Consider the following 11,850-nt stretch of genomic DNA (forward strand, 5'->3'; position numbering starts at 1 on the left):
GGCGGACAGACTCGCCTCCCACGGAGGGACAAGAAGAGACAGAGAGGGTCACACCAGAGGTCAAGGTGAGGATTTGCGGAAGGAACAGAGATCTTCTTCAACGGGCAAAAAATCAAAAGCGCGAAAAAAAAAAAAAAAAGAAGAACAAGAAAATCCCTCGAGGAAATAGTCAGAATTGTCGTAGTCGTCGTAGTAGTCAAGAGCCGGAGGTTAGGTATGTAATATACAGGACCGTTACGCGCCCGTCACCGCCATCGATCCAGTCACAGAAGAGAAGTGGAGACAATCAGGGCCAATCATGAGTCGGAAGGAAAAAATAAAGAAAAGAAAAAAAGAAAAAAGAAAAAGAGAAGGGTATTACTAGGAGTAGGCACAATCGTATAGGAAAGTAGTAGTCCAGCAGATCGTCATGAGGAGAGAAGCAAGTGAAGAATGACGAAGAGTGGAGGGGAGAGAGGATTCCAAAGTAGTAAGGTGTATAGTAAAAAAAAAAAAAAAAAAAAAAAAGAGGATACAATATACAATTAATTTTTGGTTGTTCAAAAAAAATAAAAAAAAATAAAATTTGGAGCAGGAAAGTGCCGGACACAAGTCGTTCCCCGTCGGGAAGCTGAAGAGCTGGAGCTGGAGCTGAGTTGAGAGGCGCAAGATCGGGACAGTCACCTCAGTAACTCAAGTATCAACAACTGCTCGAGGTCACGCTGGCTGTTTATATCATTGGGGCGTCTTTCGCTGGGCGTGCCGACCCATGCTTGGGCCCTGCGCGCTAGTCCCCTTGGGGCCTAGCCGCCTCCACTCCCACAAGAGGTTTTTCGTATGTGCATGCACGTGACTCCCCCAACCTCACGAGCAGCGCAAATGTTGCTGATTGACGCGCATGTTGTGATTGCCTGGGGTACCTCCCTAGCTTTGTAGTAGTCGTGACGCTGAGGTTGATGACTCGTACAGAATGGCGCCACTCCCACCATTCGCAACCGTCACTAGTTCCGATCAGACCAGCCATGTTTTGAGGTTGTTTCGATCCCTTGGCTGCGTGCCAAGAAAATGCCAGATGGCCTCATAGTTCCAGAAGGGGGATTCTTGTCCTCATCCATGTCGGCATAGTGACGACTGCCGAACAATCCCTTCCATGTCTTAGATCCGGCTGGTATCGTCAGATCACGAGATTTCTCCGTCCTTTGCTGCCTCAGGCTACTCAAGCGTGATACATTACGAGGATTCTACTTCGTAGTAGATAGATATAGACTGGGATCATCATGATTCTAAGGCCAATGTCTCCAGAGTGAATATCTAGCCTGAACACTGGAGGACAGAATTATTACTGCTGAATCGGCATCCCTACGCATCTTCCTCATTCCCATACGTCTGAGTGATCCAACTGTATCCTACTACATAAAACCGTTCCCATCAAACCATCAACCAACGGAGAAAAGCTAAAAAAAAAAATAAAATAAAAGAGAGAAAGAGAGATATCGAAAGTCCATTCTATACACGGCAGGACTATTGTCGCAAGAACAAAACAGCATGACTTTGGTAGTAGTAAAACAATCCAGCACCGCACTCCCATCATGTGCACACCACCCTCTCCTAGGACTTTGCCAAAAATGCTGCTGCCTCATCTTCTTTCCCTAACAGCCCCAGACTGCGGATTTCTTCTGCCTTGGGCGCATTCTCACGCGGATGTGCCGCTTCCGCCTTGCGATAGGCAGCCTGCATCCTCATCGTTCGCAGAGCCTATCCAATCCGTTAGTTCCAATATACCACTGAAACCAGTCATAAAAATCAAGTCAAATCAAATCAAACAACGGGTATATAAACCCCGCTATATCCGATTCCATCTCCAGTCGATTCCGGGAGTCGTCTTGAGGGGAGGGAGAAATCGTACCTCCTTCTTGTGGTGCAGACACTCGTAGTAGTCCTCCAGAGCGGGCATGCACTTCTTCTTGCCTGTTTCGCCCTCTCCGGCATTGACAACATAGCAACCTAGGACCTCCTGCCAGAAGCTGAAGCAGCGAGACGGACCTATTGACAATTAGCTGATGACGACCGCAGGGAAGAACGACCAGGTTAGGAGACGGAATTTCCGGGGAGAATGACGGGGGGGGAAGACATACCGCCATTGAGACCGAATCCAGAAGCCATTGTAGATGTGTGAGTGGTGGACAAGGAGGAGACGAACGAGCGTGTAGGGGAAAGAGAGAGATGGAGCGACAATGCGAGGTTCGTCTCTTTCCGCCGCGTGGCCCGTGCGCCGCCGGCGGTCTTGATGTCTGGCCGTCGCCGCTCCCGAACACATCACCATCATCATCACCACCATCGCCATGGCGGCTTTCGCAGGGCTATCTGCTGCTCATGCAATTCTTCTGGCAACGCATTGGTGTGCCACGGGGAATGCCTCCCATCTCCCGCATCTCCAGGCTCGATTCCCTGTCGGTCTACCTCCCGAACGACTGTTGCGCATCATATTGACCTTCCTTCCCGAGAGCACGGAACCGCAGTCCTACTCATCTGTGGTCCAGGAGATTGTGGACGGGGGATCTTCTCACTGGGATAGCGAGGAGATTGATATCTCTCCTGTCAAAGACTTGACCGAGACAGTTGTGAGGAAACGCGTACGGAAACTCCGACTACTACCACTGAAGTATCCCGACGACGAAGATAGTCAGGATCCCACCGACCTCCTAACCCAGTTCCTGATTCACCGGGCGCACCGAATTGACTCGGAGACCGCTCTTCAACCGCTGATCCTCGATCTTCTCCTGCCGTTCTACCAACGCTCCTCGCCCGTGCGAACATGGCTCATCTCTAGTTTACTACCACTGCTCCGTTTAAACTACGAGTACTACCCTAGTCAAGACGATTCCTTTTCTCTCGACACGCTGGAGTCGATGGACGAGCACACTGCCATCAATGTGCTTCTTTCTATGACGGGTACTCAAAAAAACAACATGGATTTGGTGAACAACTTGCGTGGATTGGTTGGTTCGTGGATGTACGGCAGCAACCGCTCGAAAAGGCGTAGGCTTAGTCAAGCGGCCCGACAGAACTCGATCGCACCCCCTCCGGGAGAACCAGAGTCACGAGCAGAAGATGGGGCTGGATGGCAATTTGTGAATGAATGGCTGGTGTCGCGGAGCTTGGTGGATCGCGAGAACGTCGTAAGCGCTTTCGTCAATTGGAATGGACCGGAAGATGTGGACCTTGGAGGTTATGACGAAGGGCATGACAAACCACAGGACGAGGAGATCACGGATTTACGGCTTCGCTATGGTCAGTCAGGACTCGCTGTTATCTATGCGAATACCGACACCAGCGGGCTATCCTTGGAGGGATCCACTCAGATCTTTATTCGGACTTCGAAATTGCTGGGCCATGCCGATTCTTCTTTCCTGTCACCCGACAGCACAGCACTTCCTTCGGTGAGGTTTGATGCAAGTCATATCTCATCGTCGTCGAGGGTGTCTCTTCTGCAGAACGCTTTGCTCTTGGCTTCGAATCCGTTAACTTATCCCTCGGCATCTTCAATCTCCTTCCTGAGTGCCATTCTCCTGTCACTTCGGATATTGAACAAGCTGGGGCACGCGATGCAGTGCAGGACAGCCGCAAACTTGTGCCTCCACAGCCACGAGGATTTGCAATTGATTGAACTGCGAAACGCGATCGTATCCACTGTCAAGTACTCCAGGTCTGGTCGGGACTGGAGCAACATCCGCCATCAGTTACTCTGGCTTCGTGACTGGGGAACGGGTCAGGACGGGTTGGCCTGGCATGGGATTTTTTGGAGAGTTCCACGGGATGTTTTCGAGGCAGAGATATTAAAAGCGTTGCTGGAGGCTAAAGGTGAGCGAGGACACCAGGCTACATGGCTCTTCATTGAGTGCTAACGGATGGATATAGAATATAACCTGGCCGTGGAAACATATATCAAGTCGGAGCCAACTCTGAGCTCCTCTCAGGTAGAAGAGGCCGTCAAAGAGGCTATATTTGCAGCATATGACAATGCCAGCAATGGCAACCGAACGCGCGGCGGAATGAAGAAGGCATATGACATGTAAGCTGCAGTGCAAATGGATGCATCAGATGGATTGATGCGCCAACTGACATGATCTCGTATAGTCTGCAAGCATTTCAGCCACACCTCCCCGACTCCGTCTCATTCAAACAGATCCATGCCCTTATCTCTGCCACGCATTCTCTGTCGTTTTACTCCCTGACTCTGCAGCATGGAGTCCCCTTTCAACCAGTCAGCATCCGCGTGCACTCGGACCCTCTTTCGCTGATCGAAAAAGTCCTCGATCAGAACGCGAAGGCATACACGAAACTGGACGACCTCCTAAGCATTGGCCGCAATGTCGTTGCAGCGGGGTTCTCGCCTCAACTGTCCGACAACGAAGGCGCCGTACCTGCCGATCCAGAGAATGCCATCGTCACAGCTGAGCGACGCATCATTTCTCTGGCTATTTCCTCAGCTCTCTCCGACGATGACTTCGGCACCGCTTACTCCTACATCCTCACTCGTCTCACCCCTCCATCTCTCATATCCACTTCATCCCCTGTCACCAACCCTACCATAAAGGATGATATCTCCTGGCGTGCCGTCTACAACGCCGGTCGCTACCGTTCGCAGACAACATCTACCAGCTCTACCCTCCAGGCCCAAATCACCCAACTCTCTCAACGCATGGAACTTCTCTCCCTGGCTCTAGTCCTGGTTCCCTCGCCGGACCCCCTCCCTGAAATCCTGGGCGCCTGGCGCCGCTGTGACGAGGAGATGACCAGCTTACGTGCCCGAGAGTCCGAGGAGGAAGAAACCTGGGACGCCCAAGGCGACAGACTGTCCATGGTCCCGGGCGGCTTCGGTCCCACGGACAGCGAACAAGACGCCTTTGAAACCAAACAGCACCATGTCCGACGCGCCTGGGCGCAACACCAACAGAGCCGTCTCAATCTCGAAGAAGCTCCCATGGGTCTATTCGAAGTAGCCCGCGGTGCAGCATTAGCTCTTCACAAGAATGCGTTTCCCCTGCGTGGTGCTGCCGTCACCTCCGTTGATTCTGATCCTCCCCCCACAGAGGGACATCCCTCGTCTGATGGACGTGATTCCAACGATACCGCAGAGGAGAGAATCCGTAAACGAGATGTCGTTAGTAATATGGTTACCGGTGGGTTGGCCAGTGGGATTGGTTGGGTATTAGGTGCTCAGCCTGTGAATCGTTGATTTTATTTATATTCCCTGATGAGAGTTATGATTATTGTTCTTCTTTCTTACTCTCTTTATCTTCTTTTAAAACTGGTGTAGTTAGCATTTGTTGATATCTTGCATTAGTGGCGTATACTTAATATCATCATCATCATCATCATCATCACTTGACTAGAGCTGGAGGTACTAACGTACTATGTAATTGTAGGTAGACCTGCATACGGCTGATGGGTGATTCCTTGTCTTGGGTCCAAATTAATGTTATGCCATCGGTAAAGAATATGATTGATTAATCTACCCAGTTCATCTCATTACAGTTAGGCTTCCATAAAAGATAGACAGCAGATGATATGATTTAAGATTCAATTTAACAACCATATACAATATGTACCGGCTCATTCATGAGATAACTTGAATATGTGAAACATCAAAATAAAGAGATATAAAAAAAAAAGAGGGAGAAAGCGTCAGCTCCGCTGGCCGCTGCAGAGGCTATGTATTATTTTCAACGGAAGAGACGAAAAAGAAATCGATCCATCAACCGAGACAAGAATCAATGCATGGGTAAAATCGAATCAACGCCGGATCAGCCAACTCAAAATCAAGGAAAGACATGATCGTAAAGGAAATCCCCCAACTCCATCAGGATAGACAGTGCAAATGCGGGAAAAGGAGTGTCGTCAATGATCACAATTCGTGTATGCTTTTTTGACATCCTGGTCAACCAAGGGCCAGCCACTTGTAAGCGTAAGGAGGGACCGTAATACATGCGATGCATTATGATGATGGCGAGGGAATATGGATATGGCCGAACAATAGCAAAAATCTACTCGTTCCAGCCCCACACTTGCTTCACGAAGTTTGCCATGTTGACTTTTTTGTTTTTCATGTCCAGCACCCAAGGATGTTCCAGCATCCGCCATGGAGTCGCCCTTCGTGGAGGCTCTTTCTCAAGACTGGGAGAAACGTTAGCTCGACACCAGTCCCTGGATCGTCCAACGGGCCCACACATACCAGCATTCAATAAAATATTTGAAATTATCGGACCAGCGAATTCCACTCTCGGACTCATCTTTCAGCTTGGGAATTGGCTGACGAACAATGTAGGTCAGGAGATCGATCAGTCCGGCGCGGGGTTGCATTTCAGTTCCGTCGGCAGGGAAAGGGAAACGATGCTGTGCCACCTCAAGCAGAGTCACCCCCAGGGACCACACATCCGACGTGATGGTGTATGATTGACCAGTGATACGCTCCGGAGCCATGTAGTATGAAGTGCCAATGAATGTATTGGCATCACCCTTGGTGCCGAACTCTCCACTGACTCCGAAATCACAGAGTTTCACTTGTCCATCGCGGCATAAGAGAATATTCGACGGCTTGATGTCTGTAGTTGCCATGAGCGTCTTCCATCATCCCGGATGCGCGTAGATCAGACACATACCTCGGTGGATGATTTTCCTGCTGTGGAGATATGTCAACCCGTTCAGCACTCCTTCGGCCACTTTACCCAACACCTTTTCCCCGGTCCGGCCCCCTAGCTTCTTGACCTCTTTGTAGATGCTGTCCAGACTGCCCCCTTCGCAAAATTCCATTGCAATCGAGATCGTCCCCGTCGACTTGTCCATGAAAGCGCCATAGTAACGGCAAATATGATCCGATGCGCAGTCCTTGTTGAAGTTGAGCTCGCGAACAATCTGCTTCTTCACATCGGGGTTGGGATCCGTCGTGATAATCTACATACGTTAGCAACAATGACGGTCTGCGGAGACCCGAAAGACTCACCTTCAGAGCGAAGACCGTCTTCCCGCCCTTCAGCTTGCACCGAGTAACCGCTCCGCCTGCACCCTCACCTAGACTGCCCAACTCCACGATCTTCTTCTGTTCACTGGCGGCCAACCAGCCTTCGTCGTCCAGATCGTCGGGTTCCAGGGGCCTGCCCTTTTCCAAACTCAATTTGCCCAGATCCGGGATCAGGCTGTTGACGCTGTTATCTCGCTCCATAGGCACTGCACCCTCACGGTCGGAGTAGACGGAACTGATGGCGGACGAGGGATCGGGGGTGCTCCCATGCGGCTGTCGAAGGCCCATGGGGAACGACAGGGTCGAGTAATTTGAGGATGACGCCGACGCGGGACCACTTGCCTTTCCATCCAGATAGGTGAAACTCCCCGATCTCGAATGCCCGTTGAGATCGTTCAAACCGTTCGTGGCAAGCGGGGGAGGGACTGGCCGACCATTCGACTGCGGGACCTCTTTATTGCTGCCCATGGGGGTCGCGAGGCGTAGTTGAGGGAGAGCCGGGCGGTTTGACGGACGCTGCAGCTGAGGGCCATCAGGGGCGGGAGCTGGCGCTTGCACTGGAATGGGCGCCGAGATGCCATTTCCAGCAACGGGGCGAGCATTGGGGGACGGTGGGATGCCCAAGGTGAGTTTGGGGGGACGAGATCCGTTGCTGTTGGTGGGGTTGGTGTTCTTGTTGCGATTCCCTGGGACGGGTGGTTTCAGGAGGGGAACGGCGGCGGAGGTGGTGGAGGATGACATGACGAGATTGTTTTGCCTCTCACCAGGCAAAAACAACTCGTTGGGATCAGCCAAAGTAGCCAGATCGGCGGCTTTTGAGGTAGACACTTTGAAAGATTGGACGAGAAACGAAGAGGGGGGAATGATGACAAGGTCGGAGAGACGACGGTCGCGAGAACGAAGAAAGAGGTGTGGCGCTTAGGATGAGGTGGGCAGTGGTGACAAGAGGCGATGAGAGGGATTATGGCGTAGTATGAGGGGTAGTAGGTAGACTCGATGCAAGAGAAGGAAAAGAAAGTACGAAACGGAGAAAGAACGAAAAAAAAGAAAAAAGAAAAAAAACGAGGGAAAGAAAGAGGGCCAGAAAGTAAGCCCAGAAGGGGCCAGTGGATGGGAGGGAGGCGGAAGAGAGAGAAAATCAAACAAGCGAATGTTGTTTCGAGGGGGGAGGATCGAAATGGGACGAGATGGGGATGGATGAAAGGCAGGATGGAGTGATGGTTTTATTGATTAATAGATTGATTCAAGTTGATCGATCGGAAGAGTTGAAGATGGACGGGGCCGGAGCCGGAGCCGTTGTTGGATTTGCTAAGGAAACTAGAGGAAGCTTTGCACCTGGATCAGGTTGAGAATAGCAACGTCGCCAATCATCGGGGCGCGGGTGGGACGGCGAGCCGATGGATGATGGTGGAATGATGGAATGATGGGATAATGGGAGACAGAATGGACAACGAAGGAAACGAGCGAATGTGTGTGTCTGTCTCTCTGTCTCAGTGAGTGAGTAAATAATGATGGCCGATAGAGACGGAGTGGGACCCGCTGTTTTCAAAAGGCGCCTAGAGAGTCTTCATCATTTGACAGACGGGGTTGATGGCTGTGGGTTTTGTCAATAATAATTATATTCTAATCCTAGGCTTAGAGATTGTACCCCAATTTTGATAAATAATATCCTTATACTCCGTAGAGTCTTACGAGTTCAGCTTCATTTACTAAGGAAATGTATTGCGTACAGGAATTCAGGCAGGTCTCTCCGTCTTGTTGTTTCTCACTTGCCTAATCAGGACCTCGGCTGCCCTACAGTGTCTGAAACTTGAAGAATAATATTAATAGCAGAAAACCCTCCATCCTTGGTTCTGAGACCTGGTGACATCGTCAGATCTGATTATAGTCCTACTCCGTACATCGTCAAACCTCACAGAATACTGTAACTTCATCATTTCTGCTCTTTCTCCTACTTTAATATTTCTGCCATATTGAAGGTGCCGGACAGAGTCAAGCCAGCATAAAATGACTAAGCCAGCGACGCGTCAGCCGTAGTGACGCTTGGACCTGGGCACGTGAACATTTAGCCTTGTGCCGAATCCCCTTTCTATGGAGAGTCTCTTGTCGCGATCGATATCAATAATACAGTGTACAGAACACAGCCAGATAATCTGATTCTGACATCATCCTAACTTGCAACATCGTCATAACTTCATGAAGTCATAGTTCTCGAAACATGACACCCGAATCTTCACCTGAAGTCCGACCCACCGCTTTAAAATAGTACCTGCTTGCGCCCCATTTGCACGGCCATAATGCAGTGCCCAGCCGGAGCTACGTTCATTATTGTGTCCGCTCATCAGACTGCTAATAATATCAGAATAATTACTGTAGCTACAGTTTACCTATTTTGCATTCGGTAACTAGATAGATACTCCGAATGGTGATGTAATCCATAGCTGTACCATACTCCGTAGTATCCTGAAGATATGTATCTGTAGTTTTTATGCTTAGACATCTACACACTCTCTAGTATCTACAGTTTGCCCAGAATCGGTAGACGCGCGACATGACGATCGTCGCTTGGGACTCCACCATCATCCAACTTCTGCGCAGATACTCCGAGTCGGTTCACAACAGAGACAGTTTCTCGACTCGGAAAAAGCCTGAAGCTTCATTATCAGCCAGTCCTGACCGATCCCGACAGGCGGTACAGTATATCCTGTAGAACTGGAAGGTCAAGAGTCCAGACCAAAGTTTGGGAGCCCCGGATCTGAGACACAAAGCAGCAAACACCTCAACAACCAGTTCCTTGGGTCTCTCCGAGCCCTCTTCCCTTTGTTGATCGGTGGAGCGATAGTATATTTTCGCTCGGATGGCTGTCTTACCAGAGTCTGGAAGACCCTGCGTACGTGGTCCATCTCAAATTAGTCGAGATTCTATTTCTGAAGATTAGCTATCAGACGCGAATTGATCATTGTAGAAGGCAACCTGTTCCATTTTAATTACTATTTGGTGAATTATTTTTCGGCGTGTCTAGTGGGGCTACTCTACCCCTGATGGAGGGACAGTGGGCGGCGCTAAAAAGAAAAAAAAACTGTGTTGACAGAATCTGGAGAAGGGGTTAGAGACCTTGACTCTTCGAATACATCCAAGAGCTGTGAAGGTTGCTTTTAATACTTCCTATTTTGTTGATAGTCCCATGAGCCGATGACTTCGTTTACTACCAGCTCTGTACTGATTCCGAACTCTGTCTAAATTCCTAGTTTGTTACCTAATGCGAACGTTCCTACGGAGGACAAGTAGACACCGACTGTATGAGTATGTGTATCCAAGCGACGCGGTATATTCCTGCTTGAGCTCATACCTCATGCATTATGCGGCACTCGATAGCTTAAGTTTAATTAAGCAATCAACGAGACTAGCCGCGGCCAAGGCTTCCTTTATTGACGCCGCCAGTTTCTAGACCGCCGACAGGGGCGTCGATGGCCACGGATACTACCTCGATCCATACTCCGTACATACTATCCAAGGAGCCTGTCTGTTGGGCGGCTGCATGGACGCAGGTACACAGCTGGTGCTAACCAAGTAAACACTAGTATTTAGTAATATGGATACCCAGCTGGCCCCTACGTAAGTGCTGCTGATATACCTGCCTATCAGAAGGAGACTATAGGGACAGTTGGAATCTCACCAAGCAGACAGTGGATTGGAGGTTGGGAATTATGCAATTTCAGGACCAAGTGAATTGTCAATTTGCAGCCGTACAAACTTAGGTAGTACTCAATCTATAAATTGCAACCTAACAAATTCCTAGGTAACTATAGTTAGTACCGGGTTCTTAGTTGTTTGTCTGTTGTCACCATATTTTTAGTCCACCAACAAAATGGTTTTCAGATAAATATTGGTATGAAAGACAGGGGAAGTGGGGCGTGTTTCCCACCTCCGTCCCCATCATTGGCCAATAGTGGAGTATGTGATCCATCGCGGGATTGATGGCGAAATTCATCAGTGGATGGTGGCGCAGGAACGGACCCATCAGAGGTTGATTATTGGCCCACAGTAGGAATCTGAAACAAAGGATAACTGGGGTACACAAACGTCCTACGGCTTGGCGATTGTATCTTTCCCCTGAATGGGATGAAATTTAGGTCGTCAGCTACCTAGAGGATGGATGGAATGAACAGAGAGGGGAACTCTGGAGAGCTGTATGATTCAGTATATTCTGGAGTATTATAGACATGGCCTGTACACAATGGATAGAGGAATAGGAGAAGGACGCGTGGACGACACCGCCATCCATGGTCCACAGGTGTGACTGGCCTCTCAAGTTGTAGTCTTGTCTGAAAGAAGCAACAAAGCGACAATCATCTAGCCCAGATTATCAGAGAAGCAATGACCTGGACAGGAGACTAAGCGCAAAACTAGTGTCTGAGGACGGTCTCATCCACCAACCACGACCTCCTGACTGAATCCCACGAGGCCGATATGGATATCGGCCCCATCCGGTTGGATTGATCATTATTATTGTTCATGATTATTGACTCGACTTGTACTTCTCCACCGGCTTACAAGCGCCCTTTTCTCGCTCCCCTTTTCGACCCTGAGACGATCTCCAGGGTAATCTCCCGCACCATACAAAGGCTCCAGAGTCCCCCTACCTCCGTCTCCTGATTTTAATCCATTTCTTCTTTCTATCAAGTTCCAACTAACTTGTTTCAAGAATCCACTTGACTTCGGTCCGCCACTCTTTTAAACCAACTACCCACGCTCTCTTGGATTTTTAAATCCCTACGGAAAAAACACAAAACATCACCTAATACGGTTTTATATTCCATTTCTTTCTTAACCGAACACATACCGTCACC

The 11,850-nt window shown here is 49.5% G+C and overlaps 3 protein-coding genes across 3 annotated transcripts; 1 reads left to right on the forward strand and 2 right to left on the reverse strand.

Moving 5' to 3' along the window:
* Positions 1 to 1,587: 1,587 nt before the first annotated feature.
* Positions 1,588 to 2,142, reverse strand: ATNIH1004_008918 (uncharacterized protein; the record flags this gene model as incomplete). Its single annotated transcript, XM_033573520.1, has 3 exons — positions 1,588 to 1,734; positions 1,886 to 2,022; positions 2,115 to 2,142. 3 exons carry the CDS (start codon positions 2,140 to 2,142, stop codon positions 1,588 to 1,590), a joined length of 312 nt encoding a protein of 103 aa, XP_033424072.1.
* Positions 2,143 to 2,321: 179 nt separating this feature from the next.
* ATNIH1004_008919 (secretory pathway Sec39 family protein) lies at positions 2,322 to 5,218 on the forward strand (the record flags this gene model as incomplete). Its single annotated transcript, XM_033573521.1, has 3 exons — positions 2,322 to 3,840; positions 3,898 to 4,051; positions 4,117 to 5,218. The coding sequence occupies 3 exons, from the start codon at positions 2,322 to 2,324 to the stop codon at positions 5,216 to 5,218; spliced, it is 2,775 nt and encodes a 924-aa protein (XP_033424073.1).
* Positions 5,219 to 6,026: 808 nt separating this feature from the next.
* MKK1 (Protein kinase C signaling pathway involved MAPKK protein) lies at positions 6,027 to 7,741 on the reverse strand (the record flags this gene model as incomplete). Its single annotated transcript, XM_033573522.1, has 4 exons — positions 6,027 to 6,156; positions 6,215 to 6,584; positions 6,642 to 6,933; positions 6,983 to 7,741. 4 exons carry the CDS (start codon positions 7,739 to 7,741, stop codon positions 6,027 to 6,029), a joined length of 1,551 nt encoding a protein of 516 aa, XP_033424074.1.
* Positions 7,742 to 11,850: the final 4,109 nt, after the last annotated feature.

Source organism: Aspergillus tanneri (assembly GCF_003426965.1).
Source record: "Aspergillus tanneri strain NIH1004 chromosome Unknown AapTan_6_pilon_pilon_pilon, whole genome shotgun sequence".
NCBI classification, from domain to species: Eukaryota; Fungi; Ascomycota; class Eurotiomycetes; order Eurotiales; family Aspergillaceae; genus Aspergillus; species Aspergillus tanneri.